This window comes from Chrysemys picta, chromosome 2 (genome assembly GCF_011386835.1).
Source record: "Chrysemys picta bellii isolate R12L10 chromosome 2, ASM1138683v2, whole genome shotgun sequence".
Classification (NCBI taxonomy): Eukaryota; Metazoa; Chordata; order Testudines; family Emydidae; genus Chrysemys; species Chrysemys picta.
In genome coordinates, this window is record NC_088792.1 from 580,663 (window position 1) to 601,241 (window position 20,579).

Consider the following 20,579-nt stretch of genomic DNA (forward strand, 5'->3'; position numbering starts at 1 on the left):
GCCATTTGCGAGAGAGGCACCCCCAACCCACCACGAGAAGAGGGGTGTCCCCCCGATGCCCCTCCCCCAAGCCACCACAGGGAAAGGGGTGTCCCCCCGATGTCCTTCCTCCAGCCCCCGGAGCCACAGGCTGCAGGGTGGGGGTGAAGAACAGGGGACTGGTGTGGGACTCCTAGGCCTGCCCTCAGGGCCCAGAAATCGGCTGCTCTCACTGCCGCAGAGGTCTGGCTCTGCGGGCACGATAGCAAGCGGGGACGGGGGGCACAAGCCAGCAGCAGCGACTGGCTCAGCCACTCCCCCCTGCCCGTCCCCACTGCCCAGTTAGAGGGGAGGGTGAGGGGCAGTGACTCCAGGGCGGTCTGGGCCCAGCTCAGCAGAGGCGAGACGTCCCCACCCGTAAGTTCGCTAGTGAGTGAGTTAGTTAGTTAGCGAATTCGGGCTCCCAAAGTGACAGAGGTGCCGGAAGCGAGGACCCGCTGGGCCTGCTCAGAGGGTGGCTGCTGCTCCCTGGCAGGATTCGCCCTCGCGCCCAGCGCCCCCCGGCCCCGGGCCTGCCACGGCCTGAGCTGGAGCCAGGCGCAGACTCTCAACCAGACGGTCAGGTCCGAGAGAGACGCCCTCCAGCGTCTACACGCCACTCGCCCCACGCCGCCCCCACACCTAACCCGGCCGGCACCTCCCACGCCCCCCCCCCCACACACACACACACCCCTACCCCGGCCGGTGCAGCCCACCCTCCCCCACACACACTTATCCTGGCCGGCGCAGCCACGCCCCCTCCCCCCCCCCCCCACACACACACCTACCCCGGCCGGCGCAGCCCACCCTCCCCCACACACACCTATCCCAGCCGGCACTGCCCCCCCCCCACACACACACCTATCCCGGCCGGCGCAGCCACGCCCCCCCCCCCCCCCCCACACACACACACCTACCCCGGCCGGCGCAGCCCACCCTCCCCCACACACACCTATCCCGGCCGGCGCGGCCACGCCCCCCCCCACACACACACACCTATCCCGGCCGGCGCAGCCCACCCTCCCCCCCACACACCTATCCCGGCCGGCGCGGCCACGCCCCCCCCCCCACACACACACAACTATCCCGGCCGGCGCAGCCCACCCTCCCCCACACACACCTATCCCGGCCGGTGCAGCCACCTCCCCCCCCACACACACACACACCTCCACCCCCAGGAACACAACACACTCTCCTGCAGCTCTCCATACACCCCTCAGGCCTTCTCACGCCCGCACCCCACCCGTGCTACCCAGCAGCTCCTGAGTCGGGAGGCAAGCCCCCCGGGGGTGCAAGGTTGGGGTGGCAGAAGGGCATGCGACCAGCAGTGCCACGCAGCCTGCAGCACACAGCAAAAACACACAATGAGCTCCCAGGGCTGCCTCCCCCTTGCCATCAGCTGGGCCCGGGAGGCTGGCAGAGGGCATGGGGCAGAAGCCAGGTAGCAGGACGCAGCCTATGGTTCCTCTTGAGCTGGTCTGGCTTCATTTCTCATCCCCACTGAGCAGTTGCTCAGCCCGGCTCCGTCTGGATCAGGCAGCGAGGCCCTGGGCCTTTTCCCCTGGCTGTGGCTGCCTGAAGGGGTGTCCACCCCGCCCCAGGCCCGAGGGCTCCGTTCGGCCCATCAGTGCCTGGGCTGACCCAGCGGAAAGCCGGCGGCACTCTGGCCTAGCCGGCTGCTGAAGCCCAGCGGGGAGAGGAGCTGAGCCGGGTTTATAAAGCCAGGACGCTGGCAGCAGAAGGCGGCTGCAGTCACTCCGTCGGAGCAGGGAGGTACATTGGGGCTAGCAGGGTGTCCACAGTTACCCCGAGAGGAGGGAGTTGGGAGGCTGGTGAACCCAGAGCAGGGGAAGCCAGGAAGGTAGGAGAAGGCTCAGGGGGAAAGCAGCACGGCAGAACAGTGCAGGCCGTGGCTGCTGATCGGAGGGACCTTGAGCTGGACCCCGGAGTAGAGGGCGGGCCTGGGTTCCCCTACCAGCCCCTGGGGATGTGGCACAGGCCAGGCAGAGGACAGTGGACTGCCTGGGGTGGTTACATCCCCCCTTCCCCTCCGGAAGGGGACACCACGTAGCGACCTGGCTGGAGGGCTGGGTGATGAAGAGGAGGCTGCAGGGCGAGACCGCCAGAGGAGGGCGCAATGCCTGGGATGGCCAGGAGGAGGCGCCATGTCTGCACTAGGGCACCAGTGCTGTAGCTATGACACTGTAGGAGTGTAGACGCACACTACAGCGACTGTTGCTATAGTAACTCCACCTCCCCAAGCAATGGTGGTGTTCTTCCACCGACCTAGCCGTGTCTGTACTGGTGCTTAGGGCAGCACAACTGTGAATTTTTCACATCCCTGCGTGCCGTGGCTGCGTGAACCTAAGTTTTAAGTGCAGCCCAGACTTGAGCCTGTCAGGCCCCTGGGGTCAAACACGACCAGCTAAAGGAGTTAAAACCATCTACACTCGTTGCTAATCTATTTAGGCAAACAAACCTCAACAAGGGGAGGGAGATGGGAGCCAGAGACCGCTCTGCAGACACAGAGAGCAAGAAGGGCCTCCTAGATGGTGCTACAGCCAAATCAAGAGGAGTGCTCGGCACCTCACAGCATGGGAGGCCAGGAGAGAACTGGGAAACAAAAACAAGAATGGAAAATGGAGTCTGGGGACAAAGCTCGATCTAGCCCATTGTTGGCCCAAATGCCACTGCCTAACTGCACCTAGCAGGCCAAAATACCTGGACCCCCAACAGCACTGCAAAAACCTGGATCGAAAACCTCCGGACTGCTAGATCAAGCCAACTTTGGGACCCAGTCCCACTGCCTAAACTCCATCAGAAAGACCCAACATATGGCATCTCCTGGGGCAGCAGTGAAACTATCATTGTAAAGATTTCAGAGTAGCAGCCGTGTTAGTCTGTATCCGCAAAAAGAACAGGAGTACTTGTGGCTTATGCTCAAATAAATTTGTTAGTCTCTAAGGTGCCACAAGAACTCCTGTTCTTTTATCACTGTAAAACTGCCAACGTCACACAGGACAGGCAGAAGGGTTCAGTAAATATTTCTGTTCAATATTTGGGAAGAGGTTGGATGATTTACTCACCGTTCACAATGATAAGGAAATACTGCCTATTTTTACAGGAACTGGGGAGGATGTTAAACAGAAACTGCTGAAGCTAAACATCTTCAGATCTTCAGGCTCAGATATCTTGCGTCCAGGAGTTCTAAGAGAATTTGCTGAGGTGGTTTCTGAGCCATTAATGTTGATTTTTAACAAATCCTGGGACCCCGGAGAAGTCCAGAGGATTGGAAACATGTGAACATTGTGCCAGTATTTAAAAAGGGTGAAAGGGAAGGCCCCGGGCTGGACAGCCTGACACGGATACCAGGCAAAATCATGGAAAGGCCAGTATGGAAAGAAATCAGATAAGAATTAAAGGACTGGGGCATGATTAATGCCAATCAACAGTGTTTTGTAGAAAACAGGTCTTGTCAGACAAGCCTGATACTATTTTTGATGAGATCATGAGTTTCGTTGAGAAAGTTAACTGTGTTGATATCATGCTTAGACCTCTGCAAGGAACTTGTTACCGTATGACATTCTGATTAAAAAATTACTATATAAAATCAACATAGTTGATAAAAAAATGGAGTAAAAACCAGTTACATGATAGATCACAAAAAGTAACCGTAAACAGTGAATCATCATCCAATGACGGTCTTTCTAGAGGTGTCCCACACGGATCAGCTCTTGGCCCAAATCCATTCAATATCTTTATCAATGCTCTGGAAAAACATATAAAATGATGCTGGTAAAATCTGAAGATTGGTGGAGTGGTAAATGATGGTTGGGACAGGTCAGTTATATAAACCTATCTGTATCACTCAATGCAAGGTCATACATCTAGGAACAAAGAAGACAGGCCAAATGTACAGGGTGCGGGAGTCTGTCTCCTGGAATGCAGTGACACTGGAAAGAACGTACGGGTCATGGTGGAAATGGAGAGAACATCGGCACTCAGTGCGATCTGTAGCTAAGAAGGTGAATGCAAACCAGGGATATAGACGCAAGCGAATATCAAGTTGGAGCATGAAGATGATACTGACTCCGCACAAGGCATTAGTGCGACCATGACTGGATACTGTGTCCAATTCTGGTGTCCACACTTTAAAAGGACGTTGACAAATTGGAAAGAGCCACAAGAATCATTCGAGGCCTGGAAAACCTGCCTTATCATGAGAGACTAAAGGAGCTGAATCTAGTTTATCTCAGAGATAAAGGAGTGACTTGATCATGGGGTCTACAAGTAACTACGTGGAAAAGAGATTTCTGATAGCTGAGTTCTTTGCTCTGTCAGACAAAGGTAGAATGAGATCCGACGGCTGGAAGCTGAAGTGAGATACATTCACACTAGGAACAGGGCGTTTACAGTGAGGGCTTTTACCATGGGAACAACTGACCTAGGGACGTAGTGAATTCTCCATCACTTGGAGTCTGTAAATCAAAGCCGGATCTCTTTCTAATAGCTCAGGCAGACGTTATGGGCTTGACTCAGGAACCACTGGGCAAGATTCCCTATCTCAGCTATGTAGGAGGTCATAATGGCCCCTGTGGCTTTTTAAAATCTGACTTCTCCAGCCAGATCCTGCTAATATTTGCTACAAACCAAAAATTCTACCATGTAAACAGAGGCCAAGTGTAAATGCCCCTGTTCTCCTTGAAAAGTCTGGATCCTGATGTGCCTGGGTACCCTGCTACCCCTTGCCAATTCTGGCCTCAGACGCCAAAACTGTCCTGTCCAGAGAGACAACAAATGCAGCTGCTCCTAACCCACTATGCAAATCAGGACCACGACAAATCCTGGCACACGAGAAGGCAGGTATCGGCGTCGTGCTTTTCCAAGACTATTGAGCTAGGGTGCCCCAGATTCCAGATATTTCCAGTGGAGTTTGCATCAGCTGGACTCGCTCTTTATTTAGATTGTACAAATTGAGGGTTCAGGGCCAAAACTTTGCCAGCTCCATCTAGATCCAGGTTTTTGCAGCACGGCTGGGTTGGGCACATGAGGGTCCAGACATTTTCAGGGCAGTGGAAGCAGGCAGACTTGTTCTGTATTGAGGCATTAGAAATTGTGCGGGTTGGAGAAAGAAGTGGGAGGGAGCAAGGGCGGGATCCAGGTTTTGTGACACTGCAATGTGGCTTGCATCAGGGCTCCCTGTTCTGTGGCGGGACTTGTTCTCTGCTTTGATGATACGGGGGGAGAGACAGCTCAGTGGTTTGAGCATTGGCCTGCTAAACCCAGAGTTGTGAGTTCAATCCTTGAGGGGGCCATTTAGGGATCTGGGGCAAAAATCTGTCTGGGGATTGGTCCTGCTTTGAGCAGGGGGTTGGACTAGATACCTCCTGAGGTCCCTTCCAACCCTGACATTCTAGGGTCGGGGCTGGACCTAGAAGCAGCTAGGGAGATCCAGCTTTCCCATTTCCTGAAAAACGGAGCAAAATCCCAATACTACACAGAAAAAGAAATAAGAAGGAGCTGAGGAGAGAAAGGAGGGAGGAGAAGGACAAAGCCCAGGTGAGATGCAGCAGCCACATGTGAACCCAGGGGCAGAACCATCACAAATGGGGGAGGTCCACCTCGAAAGGGCTGGAGACCTCTGTGCTAGCACATCCCACTCACGCGCATGGCTGTGCACACAATGCCCCAGCTCCCCCCACATACTCACGCACACACTCTCCACAAATCCTGCGTGTTTCCAATGGCCACACACATCCCTACACCTTATCTACCCGGGCCTCCCCTGGGGAGTCCTGTACGTTCTGAATCCTTGGCTAGCTCCTTTCCCCCAGTGTGACTGTCACGGGAGGGAAGAGCCACAGGCCAGCCCACCGCCTCCGAGGCGCCTCCCCTGCCCTGCGAGGCTGGCCTGTGCGACTGTCTCGGCGTGTTGTGTTCGGATTGGGTGGTGCACAGTAAAAGCAGTGGCAGCAGCGGCAATATGCAGTGCAATGAGGCAGGGAGCCGCGATGGCCCCCAAAGGACTCGTTCACTCCACAAATCTCCCTTCCACTCACTTTTCGCTAAGAATTTTAACACCAAACTTAATTGTAAAGTCGTGTATTGATTGGAAAATGCAAATGGCAATTTAAATGTAATCTCAGCTCCCAGCATGGTCCCAGATCCCGAGGAGGAGTCGTCCCCGGCTCTGGGCCCCGCTGAAGAAGCCAGCCCAACCAGAGCTGGCCCAGGGACCCCAGGGCTGACTATGTGACTGCAGCATCTGCAGGAGGAAGGGGACGTGTGTTTGTTCCCAGTAACCACCAGCTGGGAACGGCAGCCTCCCAGCCCAGCTAGCCCAGCTCTCGGTGACAAGCGTCCAGCCACAAAGACCCTCTCCCCACCCAGTGCGGGCCTGGGCCTGCCGAGGCCACAGGATGGGCACCAGGTGGGGAGCTGGAGCCTCAGGTGCAGCGCACCAGCACCAGCAGGAGGCCGCGTCTGCCGCCAGGTCAGAGGGGAAGGGCTAGAGAGAGGAGGCTGGACTCCGTCTCACACGGGGGCCATGGGACTTGGGCCTCCAGCCCTAGAGTCTGCGACTGGAGTTTGGGGGAGACGAACGTTGGCTCAGGGCGTGCTGGGATTGGCAGGGCTCAGCGGCTGCCACCAGCTTCCTGCAGGGCAGTGCTGCTCCCCGGTACAGCAGCCTTCCCCACTGGTGCAAAAGCATCCCCCAAACTCATTCCTTCCGGGAGTCTCTAAACCAGCCTCCTGTCCGAGCACGCAGCCCGCTCACGCAGGCCCTGCGGCTCTGCCGCCGAACCTGGGGGTGAATTCAGCCACCGGCACTGCAATCCTCTCCCCACGGGACCCAGAAAGGTCACTAGGCAGACTCGACTGAGAATAAGGGAGGTCACCTACGAGTAGCAGGTTTCCCCCCGTGTACTGGCCGTGCACGCTGGGCAGCATTCTACCGGAGGCCACACACGCCCAGGCAGAAGGTCCCACTTTCCAGCCACCTCCCTTAGCCCATATCCATTCTCAGTCCCTCTGTGTCAGTGGGGGGGCGTTAGCACCTGGTCACAGAGCCGTGACACTCTGGAGAGGTGGGGATCTGCTGAGGGGATAGTCCCTGAGATCCCCACTCCCCTCGGAAGGACCAGCCCCAGGAGAGCTGAGCAGCGGTGACAAGGTTTGCACTTCTCGGCGACAGCTTCCGAAGCCCTGGCGGCTGTTCTGCATTTGGAATATTGGGGCCTCATGACCTCTCCCTGTCGGGAGCCCTGAACCAGAGTGCGGGGCAAGACTTCATCCTCCCCACGCCCCTGCTGAGGCTTTGAGGACCTCTCACTGCAGGTTTATGGCCAGCTCCTCACCACAGACGCCGGGGAATGGATCTTAGCCTCTCTTCCTCCAAGAATAAACTCGTTTGCTTTGCATGGCTCTGGCCACACTCTCCTTGCTAGCAGCAGCAGGGTGGTGATTTCACAGTGCAGTCGTTTCTCATGGGACGGGTCCCTGGAAAGGGGGTTGTGGTTAGGGTAGAGCCATATTCTACTATCTCCAGGGCCTACCAGTTCATTGGGATGCAACACCATGCAGAAATCAAATGGGACTGTGGTCCTCAGAGCCTCAGGGAAGGGGACCTGTATCAGCATCCACTGGTCCCCACCTCTCTGCAGAGACATCAGAAATGCTGCTTCCCAGGGGTCAAGGTGTCCTCTGCCTAGCAAGCCTCTGGCAGCTGCCAGTGTTTGCCCTGGGAGAGCTGTCTCAGGTGGCACCTGGAGAAAGGATGGTCCAGTGGTTGGGGCTCTACTCTAGGACCCAGAAGACCTGGGTTCAGGTTCCTGTTTGGCTAGTTACTCCTAGGGCCGGTCCCGCCATGTCTGTGGGCCAGTTCCCTGATGATCACTGGCCTGCCTACAGTGAGGGCGAATGCAGAAGTCTGAAAGAGTGAGAGGCACTCCACGCTGCGGTGACGGGGCCAGAGAAACAAGGAAAAGGTACCTGCTGCCATCCCTCAGGCAGGCTGGGATCCCCTGAGCCAGGGCCTGTCAAAGTCTCCCAGGGCTCTGCTGACACCACTCTGAAGAGACCGGGAGCCAGCCCCATCAGCAGCAGCGTGCCATGCGAGCAGAGCCGGCCTGGCCTGGCTGGGAAAGCCCAGGAGGAGCCGTAACTGGCATGCTGGGGCAGTGCAGCCAGTCAGCTGCAGGGACCTGAGTCACCCCACAAGAGTTGGGGGTCAGAAGTATGGCCAGGGAGCCATCACAGCTCCGAGAGCTGGAGCCCTGGGAGAACGTCCTGGAAGGAACGGGACCTGCTGGAAGTGAAGGGAGGCCCTGATCCAAGCCGCCCTCCCAGCTGAAGGCTCTGTGGGCACCTGAGCAGAGACGGCTCTGCGCACTCCTGGGACAAGGACAGAACAGAGCTTGTGCACCCTGCTGGGCTGCTACAACCAAAGACTTTAAAGCTTCCCATCCAGCCATGCGGGGCCTTTCAGCATCGCTCGCTCCTTGCTCTCAGGGCGAAAGCAGTGCAGGCCGAGCGTCCCCTGGGCCCCCTGTCAGGGCAGTCGGTTTCTCCACACCGTGACACCCCAGAAGCCCAAGCACATCCTGGTGCCGCTGCACAGGATCTGTCCAGCCAGCAGTTCAAACTCCCGCTCCCCATCGTACCTGAGCCTCCCTGACTGACCACATTCTGCACTGCCCTTTGGCAACTGGGACAAGTCCCACCATGCTCCTTGGGCCAGGGACTGTCTGGGACACGTTTCTACAGAGCCCGGCACAACAGGGCCCCAGCCAGTACATCCCACCAGAGTCGCCAGTTCTCATGATTTTATTGTGGTTTCTGCAGTACTTGGTGCTTCTCCGAAAGCCCCAGCTCCTGGAGTCCAGTGAACATGGAGAATTGCAACTTTCTGAGGCCAGTCTTGGGGGCAGACTCGCGAACGCAGTGAGGGTACAGCCGTGTGCCTACACGCAGGGATTCTGCCCAACACTTTCCCCTGCCCTCCCGCCTGGCAGCCTGCCCGGGGGGAGAGGCACAGCACAGGAACCCAGCCACTATGGATCCACCCTGCCCTGATACTGCTTCTAAAAGTTGGGGGAGGGGGGGTAGATCGGCTCTAGGAATAGTTGGGGGGCCTGCGTTACACCAGGGGTCAGACGAGATGGTCATGTGACCCTTCTTCCAGTCAGAGTTGGCAGCAACCAGGCCAGGTTCCATATCTAGTCCCTCTTCAACAGTACAACACAAAACCGTCTCCAGCCCGACCCAGTGACCCGGGACAATTACACACACCCCCGGGCGCCTCAGAGAGGCAAAACTTCCCCTCTCACAAGCACAAAGGTCCCTGCTGGCCTTGGCATCTATGAACCTGTGGGAAGTGATGGTGCCAGGGCGGCTGGGTCTATGTTCATCCCGCAGCAGACACCTGGAGAGGGGCCGGGAAAGCCAGGCCCAGCACACAACCCCTGCAGTGGGGCCCGGGGACACAGCCAGCCCCACACGCGAGGGAGAAAGGGGAGCAAGGGGAAGGGATGGCCAGAACCCCCAGCTAACAGAAACAGGGGATTAAACAGCCCACGGGGACCTCAGGTCGAGCTCCACTTTGGTGGGGAGGAAAGGACTCAATGAGCAGGCCCCACCCCAAGGAGAGACGGGGGGGGCATGATCTGGGTGTGCATCGTATCTGTCCCCCTTCCTACCCAGAGCCTGAGCCACGCTGGCCTCCCTGCCTTCACCCTGCTGTGCCAGAGCCAGCCACAGACCCCTCCCCAGAGCCCGAGCCACGCTGGCCTCCCTGCCTTCACCCTGCTGTGCCAGAGCCAGCCGCAGACCCCTCCCCATCGCCCAGAGCCAGCCACAGACCCCTCCCCAGAGCCAGCCGCAGACCCCTCCCCAGAGCCAGCCGCAGACTCCTCCCCAGCGCCCAGAGCCAGCCACAGACCCCTCCCCAGAGCCAGCCGCAGACCCCTCCCCAGAGCCAGCCGCAGACCCCTCCCCAGCGCCCAGAGCCAGCCACAGACCCCTCCCCAGAGCCAGCCGCAGACCCCTCCCCAGAGCCAACCACAGACCCCTCCCCATCGCCCAGAGCCAGCCACAGACTCCTCCCCAGAGCCAGCCACAGACCCCTCCCCAGAGCCAACCGCAGACTCCTCCCCATCGCCCAGAGCCAGCCACAGACCCCTCCCCAGAGCCAACCACAGACCCCTCCCCAGCGCCCAGAGCCAGCCACAGACCCCTCCAACATCACCCAGACCCAGCCACAGACCCCTCCCCAGAGCCAACCGCAGACCCCTCCCCATCGCCCAGAGCCAACCGCAGACCCCTCCCCATCGCCAACCGCAGACCCCTCCCCATCGCCTCAGAGCCAGAGCTGACCTCAGCTCTCCCTATCCCCGAAGCCAGAGCTGCCCTAGCTGCCCCTTCCCACGAGCGACCCAGACCTGGCCCGGTCTTCACCCCCAGAGCTGCCATGGGAACAGAATGACACCTGGCCCCTCCCTTCCCCTTCACTCGCTGCCCTGGGGCCCCCTCCTTGGGACTGCACCGGAGCTGCCCCTGGCCCCACTCCCACATCCGCCCACCCTGGAGCCTGCCCTCAGAACCCCAGCTGGGGCTGCAGGACACAGAGAGCGGCTGCAGGCTGGAGTCACTTCTCCCCCGTCTCTCCAGCCACCCCCAGGGGAGGAGCAGAACCTGAGCTGGCTCACTCTGGCCGTGCAGGGCCGGTCACCGCGCGCTGCTCCCCAACACGAGGTCAGAGCCTGCGTGTCCTCAGACAGCAAACCCTGGCCAGGGCCGGCAGCTGCTGGCGGCCAGGAGCCGGAGCCAGGAGCCGGAGCCAGCGACTGAGCCGCAGCGGCGCTCTGCTGCCCTCTGCTGGGGAGCATTAGTACCAGCACGAGGATGGCAAACACCCACGCAACAGGTGCACACACACAAGGGGGCACAGGTGGGGGCTGCGCACACGCACACACACACACTGAACGCAGAGCCGGTGACAGCGACACATGCATGGAAACACAATGAGCCAGAGACAGACACTCCCCCGCTACCACTTGGACATCTGCATGGCCTCGCCCAGCATGCACCCATGGCATATCCATTCAGCACGCCCCGGCCCAGGCTCAGAAGCCCTACTGCCCTGCAGGAGGCCCGAGGACCCTTGCCCTCGCGGGCAGTGCTCTGGCACGGTTAGGAGGGTCAGGGAATCCGAACCTGCTTAATGGGAATGGCTCGCCCGCTGCCGATACTGTCCGCCTTGCACTCCGGCACCTTCTTCTCCCGCTCCGGGTCTGCGCCCTTTCGAGACTGGAAGAGAAGAGACACAGGCGCATTAGACACAGGGGCAGGGGAAGAAGTAACACGCAGCCCACTTTTCTCCCCAACGGGCCAGCACACGCTCCCCAGGGCAGCCTCTTCCCCGTCCCCTCTAAGGACACTGTGATCAGACTCAACTCCCATCCTGGCCTCCCCAGAGCCCACCTGCTCCCAAGCTTCCCGCCCAGCCCCCCAAACCATCTAACACCCTGCCCCAGAGCCGTTCTCCTCGCAGCAAAGGGCTGCCCCTGACTCCTCACTCCCTCGAGGGCACACAGCACACGGTGACACAAACAGGAAGAGCATGGGATGTCGGTGGAGCATGGATGGAAGCAGGAGAGGCCAAGGCAGTGAAAGGAACTCACACTCCTACTAATCCAACAGATTTATTCTGTGAACACACTTGCACCATACAAAGTAGCACAGGTCACTGGGCAGAGAGACCAGCCCCTTACAAAAGAGCATGGACAATAACTATCTAGTATACATCTAGAGAGTCTAGAGCAGTATCGGATACTCCTTGAGGATGGCTGTGGTGAGAGCAAACTCCAATAAATACAATATGAAATATACAGTCTGTTGAGCAGAACTCATTCAAGGTGCTTAAGACAGGAAAATATCAAGTCATACACGGCATGGAGCACAATCAATACATTCAGAATCACAACAATGGCAGCAGAAGGGCAGCAACAACGTCTCTCCCTTGTGTCCTATGAGCTCCCGCAAGTGGGGAGCTCCCCATGTGCTTTGGATCAGAAAGGAGTGTCTGCCCCGCGCGCCTGGGACACCAATCTGCTCGCTTTTGGGCCCAGAATAAAACCAGGAGATTGAAAGAGAAGAAATGAAAGAGACACAGATGGCTGCTCTGCCACGAGGAGGAAGAGGAGGAGGAGCAGGAGTCCATGCAGGCTGCAGGAAAATGCAGGAGGAAGGAAGGGGCCGGAGTGCTAGCAGCAGGCGCTAGTGGCAGCAAAGCGTCCCTTGGCCCATCCATCTCCACTTGCTGCCGTTGCCCTGGTCCCGCTGGGTCTGCAGGTCTTTCCATCCCAGGAGGGTCGTCCGGCTGGCATCCCCGGAACACGGAAAGTGCCTAGACAGCGTCCGGCAGGCCCAGAAATGTCCCAGCTTAGAGTGCAGACGCAGGCCGTCTCAGCGCTTCCTAGACTTTACATTGGGGGGGGTTAAAAGGCTCCTGCGTGTCTCCGGGAGGGGAACCCATGCTGGCTGGAGGGCGGGCGGGCGGGCGAGCCTCTAATCTTAGATCAATCCCAGTGCCCATCCCTTATCCGGCCCTGGAGAGGCAATGAAAAGTGAGAGAATTTGTACAGAGGTGCCGTGTGTAACCACCTGGATCTTCTAATTTGGAAGGAGTTGGAAAGGCCTTTTTGTAGATGAAAAGTTGGAAACAGTGGCACATATCTGCAAATATCGAAAGAATAAAGAGTTTGGCAAGTTATACTCAGAACACGGACATGCGTCTGTCGGCGGTGGGGACAGACAGACAGGCCAGCCATGGAGCGCGGAGCCAGAGGCAGCAGCAGGCCGAGCTCGGGAGGCAGCCATCACTGAGAACGGGAGTCTGTCTCCACCTGGCGGCCACTGACACACACACCCTCTGCCTGCACCTCACTCACCGGGACAGGAACACAGGATGGGCCCGAGGCAGAAGGGCCCTTACAGTCGGAGGGGAGGAGGCCTGCAGATGAAACTCCAGGGAACAAACTGCAGCCCGGAGCTGGGTGAGCCGCCTCTGGGACTCATCTGCTCCCAGAGCAGGGTACTTAGTGTCTCTCCCCAATGCTAGAAACCTAGGCAAGGCCCTGCACGCCCACCCAGAGGGGCCAGCCAACCCAGGGACAGCAGCCTTGCCGCTTCCCCCGCCCCGTGTACGCAGGGATGGGGCGGGGTGCTTGGCCACGCTAGCAGCCGGACAAACTGCTCTGCCCAGCCCAGCTGCGGGGGGAGGGAGCAAATCAACGCCTTCAAATCCTGCTGCTGCCGCCGCCGCCACCCCCCGATGCGAGTCATGTGCGTGCAGCCAGCGAGCGTGAGCCCCAGCACAAAGTCAAGTGAGCAAGAACCCCAGACAGAGCGAGCATGAACCCCACAGAGAGCAAGCGAGTGTGAGCCGCAGACTGAGCGAGCGTGAGCCCCACATAGAAGGCAAGCGAGCAGGAACCCCCAAGAGACGGCAAGCAAGCGTGAGCCCCAGACTGAGCGAGAGAGGGCAAGCGAGCAGGAACCCCCAAGAGACGGCAAGCAAGCGTGAGCCCCAGACTGAGCGAGAGAGGGCAAGCGAGCAGGAACCTCCAAGAGACGGCAAGCAAGCGTGAGCCCCAGACTGAGCATGTGCCCCCCAAAGGGCAAGTGAGTGTGAGCCCCAGACTGAGCGAGCGTGAGCCCCACATAGAAGGCAAGCGAGCAGGAACCCCCAAGAGACGGCAAGCAAGCGTGAGCCCCGATTGATGACTTCCATAGTGATGAAGCATGAGCCCAGAATGAAGAAGCTGAGAATGAGCATGTCACCACAAGCCTGACGCGCTCCAGCAGGAGCGAAAGGGAGAGCGTGAACATGAACCGACGGCGAGTCCAGAACCAGTGGGTGCGTGGACGAACGTGAGAGCGCATGAGAGAACCGGTGTGCACCAGTGCACAACAGCAAGTGTGAACATGAGCGAGAGTAACGGCGGGGGAGGGAGCAGGAACATCTATTAGAACAGGAGCACCACGGTGAGCATGACCACGTAGGAGACGCTACAGGCCCTTGTTGAGCGGAGGTGGGGCGACAAGGTTGGGGGTGCATGTGCTGGAGGGTGCTGGGGTGCACAATGGGAACTGTGTGCACTGGGGACGAGGGTGTTGGGGAGGTGCAGGTGGGTGAGAGGTGTATGCATTGGGCATATGGATATGCACACTGGGAAGGTGGGTATGTGTGGGTGTTGGGGAGCAATGAGTGTGTGCATATACTGAAATAAAGGTGATGGGGAGCAGTGAGTGTGCATGCACTCGTATACAGGTGTTGGGGAGCAGTGGGCGGGTGTGCACACTGGTGTACGGGTGTGGGGAACAGTGGACAGGTGTGCGTCCTGGTGTTGGGGAACAGTGGAAGGGTGTGCGCACTCGTGTACAGGTGTTGGGGAACAGTGGGGTTCCTAATTGCTGTGTGTGTTCAGACAGGCGGACGGAAGTGCACATGGGGCATGTTGGGATGGTGTGTGGGGAGGCCGAGGTGCCTTGGGGACAATGGGGTGGCTGTGTGTGCACATGGGTGTAGAGTGTGCTGAGAGATGGGGTGCAAACACAACCAGCAGAAATAACAGCTGTAAATGTCCCCAATTGACTCCCCATGATGTCACGGGATTGGGGGTCCCTCAATCCCCTAGTTCAGATATGCCCAGCCCTCCCCCTACATATCAGCAGGGGCCCCACAAAGCTCCGAGGTGTCCGGCTAGCATCACACATGGATGCAAGAGGGGCTCCATGCGCCATTGCTGGCTCTGAGCACCACCGCCCACGAGACCCTGCCTGGCCCATTCAGCCAGTGCAGAAACAGAGCCCCGGCCGCTGGGGACGTCAGCCCCTGCGCGGGGGACAGGGCCCCAGGGAGAGCGACGGGAAAGGAGCACCAGCGCTGCACGCCCACAGGCAGAGCCACTCCTCACACCCCCCGCGAGGAGGATGCACACGCACACACATGGAGGATGCACTCGCACACATGGACGTGGAGGATACACACACAGGATGCACATGCTCATGCACGCAGAGGAGACCCACGTACACATAGGATACACATGCACACGGAGGATGCACACGCACAAGGGGAGGATACACACACACACACACACACACGGAGGATGCACACGCACATGAAGGATGCACACACGCACACGGAGGAAACACATGGAGGATGCACCCACACACAGAATGCGCACACACACACACACACACACACACACACACAGAGGATGCACACACACAGAGAATGCACACACACATACACAGGGAGGATTCACACAGGCACACGGAGGATGCACACACACGGAGGATGCACACACATACACGGAGGACGCACACACACACACACACACACAGGATGCACCCACATGCATGCACAAACACACAGAGGATACACACACACATACACAGGGAGAATTCACACGCACACAGAGGATGTGGACACACACACACACACACACACACCATCGTGCTCCCCACAGCCTCTCCGTGCCCCAGAAGTCACGCTCTGCTCGGTGGCCCCAGCATGCGAATGGCCGTGAGCAGGGCCGCCCTGTGCCGATGGGGCCTCTCTCCCCTCGCCCGCCTGCCTGGTGCGTCCCGCCGCTGGCCACACGTACCGTGAAGATGTTGGAGCGCCGCTTGGACTGCTTGCGGATGGGGGTGGGCGTATTGGAGGCAGCGATGGTCTCGATGCGCAGCTCCCGCTGGCTGATGCTGGGGGTGGAGGGCACGGAGGAGGAGTAGTCGCTAAAGGCGCCGCTGCCGTTGGTGGCCTGCAAGAGAGAGAGCTGGGTGAGCTGGCGTGCGACTGGGACCCGCCTGCAGGCTGCCCCCCGGGGGGCTACAACCATCCTCCTTGGGTGTGCTCACACCGTGCAACCTCGCACAGCACGGCAGGGCCACCTCAGACTGTCCCTGGCGCCCCAGGGAAGCTGGCTCAGACAAGGGCTTGGAGCGGAGGACACGGAGCCCGCGGGGGACCACACAGCTCACAACAACCCTGATTCCATGTTCTCCCCGGGCTGGGATGCGGCTCGTGACACTGCAGCGGGGCTGGCTTCTCTGAGGACTGTAGGACTAGCCCCTCGGTGCTGGTCCTAGGGGTGCAGTGGGGTTTCCATTGTATGCAGGGTTAGTTTGGTTCAATGCTCTCGGCACCCCATGCTACACAGACTGTCCCAGCAGCCCAGGCAGGGCACGGCTGGCACAATGTCAGCTGCATGAGGAAGGCCAAGAAGTCCTGTGGTGAGCAGTTCTTCTCTCCTGCCCCTGCCCGGGGAGGCTGCAAACACCCCAAAGTAGGAGGCCAGGGAGTCCTGCCAGACTCGTCACCCCCCTGTGGCAGCTCCAGATGCGCCTGTATCCAGACAAACCTCTGACCCTGGTCTGATTCCTGCTCGGCCCCCGGACTCCATGCGGTCTAGTGGCAGTGAGTTCCTCAGGCCACGTGCACACTGTAAAGAATGGCTCCTGACTGTACAGTAACCAGCTGTTGGTGACAATTGTCCGGGGTGATCCCACTGCCGGGGCACGTGCGGGGCCTCCTGGCCAGCAGCGTCCATTGGGGTGCGCCGGCACACTGGGCATCCAGCAGCACCTCGCCAGGCGTCCCCCCGGGGATGCAGCCTCCCCCGCCACGCCCTTCCCTCACTGATCGAGTGAGGATCCACACACACCGCTGACAATCCCACCACGAGCGAGCAGCTCCCGAACGAGGCAGGTGGGGTCTGAGGAGGGAGCCAGATCTAGGCAAGGTGCAGACAACTCCATGGTGCAACCCTGCCAAGCTCTCTGGTAGCCAGGTTCCTACGTCTTGCTAACGGAGCTGCAGCGCCGATACCCACGGGAGGGGAGAGGCCTGCAGCTCACAACAAACTGGGCTGGTCCCCTGGGATAACCTGTGGGGAAAAGATTGCCCCCAGATATCACTGCGGGCTGCAAACTACCGGCAACTCCAGAGTGGTTTGTCCGATCTGGATAAGCAGAAAGGGCTCTCTGAGCACCCAAGCCATGCAGCCTCGCCTCCCCAGGGTGAGAAATCAGGTCGGTCACCTGCCTGCTTCAGATGGGAGCAAGAACGCACCTTGGAGAAGGCTTGGGGCAGGGACTGAGCCTCCCCCATGCCTATGAGCACCACGTAGGAAAGCAAGGCCTCCGGGCTCGCAGCTCACCATCTCTGGCTGTGGAGACAGCCACCGAGAGAGACTGGTGATAAAGGGAACAGTCCTTCCTGGGTCCCAGCAGACCAGGCGGAGGTGCTAGCTGGGCGTGGCCCTCTAACTGATGGAGTAACACCCTGGAGGAGTCGGCTGAGCACCAGGTAGGCTCAGGCGGATGGCAGGCAGAGGCTGCAGCCAGGGGGGCTCTGACTGAAGTGACAGCAGGACCGGCTCGCTACAAGCGAAGGAGACAGTTCAGTCCTCGGGGCAGGCGTTTGTACAAGAACCAGGCGTGTCTGCAGCACGGCCCGCTCACAACAAGGCAGCGTTTCTCTATCCCCTGGACTCAGAGTCCTCAGGTCGGCACGGGGAAGCCAAGTGTCAGGCAGAGCCCACGCTGGCAGACGCAGCTGCTCTGACTCCCTGACACCCTCTCTCCCGCTCCGGCTGCAGGTCTGGGTGTCCGCAGCTGCACACCTAACACCCAGCGGCTCCCGCCTCAGTTCCTCGGTCTCCACACGCTGGGTTCACACTTCAGCTTCCTCTGCTGCCAATCGTTTAAACTAATCTGCATCGCGGAGGTTTCCAGCGTCTCCGCAGAGGCCCAGATGTGGCCAGGCCTCGACAGTGCCTGGTGCCTCCCATACCGAGCTCTTAGTCTCCTGGTCCCAGAGAGGAAGTTAACCCCTTCGCACCCAGTGGGCAGCAACACAAAGGGAGTGGGGACATTGAGTCACACATAGTGTTTATAGAAATATTACCAAAACCTCCTGCATTCTCCCCAGCATGTGCCCCGACATCAGAGGACGGCTGTCCCTCCCACCAGGCGCTTGGTAAAGCCTGCTGGGGCCACAGCAGGCCGAATGGCCGTGACCTGCACTGGGCCTCGGAGATACCCCAGTGAGCCAGACACATGGCCACGGGTACGTAAGAGCTGGGAACTGATCTCAAGGCTCTAGGCTGGGCGTGACGGAGGTCGGGGTTACCATCCACCCCTGAGGCGCTGGGTGAATTTGCTGGGACATGGTAAGTTCAGGATCAAGCGCACATGCCCAGAAGGAAGGGGGTGAGGGAACAATGGGAGGAGAAACCCTGGCCCCCAAAAGGCGACGCCCCTCCTTGATGGCCCCCGATGGAGCACGGAGGCCCCTCTTCTCAGCAATGGTTCATGAGAAACATCCACGAAGGGGGAAAGAGACTGGAACTAGCCCCAATGGCTACCTAGAGAGCCCACGAGCGCCAGGCGAGCGCAGCCCCTGCTGGCAGAACACGGCCAAGCGGCTGCCGGAAGGGGGCGGCGAGGGCCAAGGCTCTGGCAGGAGCAGAGGAATGAGGCGCCCGAGTTGCCCATTGTCCTGGGTGCAGAATGGCAGAGCTGGACAGGAGCTCTCTCGGGGGGCTGGTATCGGCTCTGAGGAGCCCACTGGCCGGTCCGGCCCCGATCACGGAATGGCTCCTTTCAGTAGCTGGGTGCGAGAGGCCCAGGGAACACGGACTGGCTTCAGAGCCCTTGAGGGTGTGCAGCGATCACTGGGCGGGGACGGCCAGGGCTGCAGGATGAGGTGCTCTCTCAGTGCTGGGCTCGCTGTCTTCTCCTCCAATGCTCAGGGTCTAATGAACTGTCACATGTGCGGCCAGGAAGGAATCTTCCCCCAGGTCAGACTGGCTGTGACCTTTTCGCCTCCCTCCGTAGCGTGTGGGTGCAGATCACTCTGGGTCTATCTCGCTATCATTCCCTGCCATTGCTCGAGCATGGTGCACCTCAGTCCCACCCAGTCTCTGCCTGCGGCACATCCGTCGCCTCCCGTGTGTCTCAGCTGGGTTGTTGCGCTGAGTGGGCAGGTGCTGGGCTAGACAGGAGGTCAGACAGATGATCTGGTGGCATCTTCTGGCCGTTAAACTCTGTGACTCTAAGATAAGGACCAAGACCATGAACTCTAATAGAAACTCACCCAATGCAAGACGCTAGCAGCTCCCTCTGGCAGCTTTGTCCCTGTTATCTCCTCACCACCTCGGCATGTTCAATTCTGTGTTTAATCCTTGTTTCACCCACGTTAATTGCTCCTGGAGTCAGGCTCCCAGCTCTGAGAGTCAGGGACAGTGTTTGTACCTTCCAGGTCTCTGCTGTGGGAGCGGATTTGAATAAAAGACGCGAACTCTCGCTAGCAGCTCAGCTCAGACTCTTGGGCAGACAAACATCCAGTTCCGGAGACTTGCTGCTCCCTAGTGTGTCCAGCACCTCCTCTCGTACCCAGCGCCTCACCTTTACCTGCAGGGACAGGGCAGCCATCTCCCAACATCCTCTCTGGATGGAAGACTGATGGCTCTCTGCAATGTCCTCCTCCTCCTTACCTGCGCCCTTCCCCCGGGCTCCCAAGAACCCACCCATTTTTTCACAGCCTTCCTGCTTCTCAAACACTCCGACAATATTTTGTTTCGAAGTCTTCGGATATTTGCTCTTTAAATTTGCTCATGCTCCCCATTTCCGCACACGCCTTACCTGCCGGAGTTTGTTCCTTCTGCGGGCCACCCTTGGCTGCATGTCCCCGGCCCAGGAAGGGGTCTGTTTGCCTCGGGGACCCTGGACCCTGGTCACGTAGCCAGACTGGCTAAGCTCTTGCTGCCCTGCCACCTTTGCGGTCTATGGTTTCCCTGCCTCCTCGAACTCTGTTTTGGTGCCTCCGGGCTCCCACGCTGAGTCGAAAGATTGTAACATCCTCACTTTGGACGCCAGGATCTTGGAATCCCCCTTCCCAGAGCCGAGTGTCACTGGGCCGGTGTTTGGTACCTTCCCTCCCGTCAGGACGGTGAACTGGTCCATCCCACGGTCACTGGTACTTGGCGGCTCACCCAAGTTACTCCTTGAACCCACGGCTGTGCGCTGGGAGCACTCCCTGTGCTCCAGGATTAGCTACTCCAAGACAGTCATTTCCAGCATGGAGAAACCCCTTGTGAGAACTGACTGATTTAAATGCAGGGAGCTGAAGTCCCCCATTACAACTGTTTGCTTAGACCTCGCTGCCTCTCCGATCTCCCTCAGCACTGCGTGAAAGGTCTCCTGTCCCGGAGCTGGATGCCCTGGGTACAATCTGACCCGGGGGGGGGGGGGGGGGGGGGCACAGGGCTGGGAGGCACCTCCTGGGTCACTGAGTCCGGCCCCAGCTATCACAGGCCACCCCATCACATCAGCCCGTTCAGAAACCGTTCAGCTCCCTCTCCACCAAATGGATCTGCTGTGTGCATGTCTCTGCTAGGCGTGTTCTCAAAGGATCTGTTGTACGGAGTGCCCCTCTCCCCACTCCGGCTGCCCTGCCTGCGTGGGGTACAGCCACCAGCTCTGTGCCTGTT

At 59.2% G+C, this 20,579-nt stretch overlaps 1 protein-coding gene across 4 annotated transcripts in view; it reads right to left on the reverse strand.

Annotated features, from left to right (window-relative positions):
* Positions 1 to 20,579, reverse strand: part of AGAP3 (ArfGAP with GTPase domain, ankyrin repeat and PH domain 3) — a 222,994-nt gene that overhangs the window by 85,875 nt on the left and 116,540 nt on the right. For 2 of the 4 annotated variants that reach the window (XM_065586493.1, XM_065586491.1), the window contains exons 8-9: positions 15,690 to 15,845; positions 11,233 to 11,325 (exon numbers count right to left, since the gene is read on the reverse strand). In XM_065586493.1, the coding sequence (XP_065442565.1) occupies positions 11,233 to 11,325; positions 15,690 to 15,845 (249 nt within the window). Of the gene's footprint in view, positions 1 to 11,232; positions 11,326 to 11,704; positions 12,754 to 15,689; positions 15,846 to 20,579 lie in introns of those variants that run through there. The other 2 variants (XM_065586494.1, XM_065586492.1) reach the window with 2 other exon arrangements.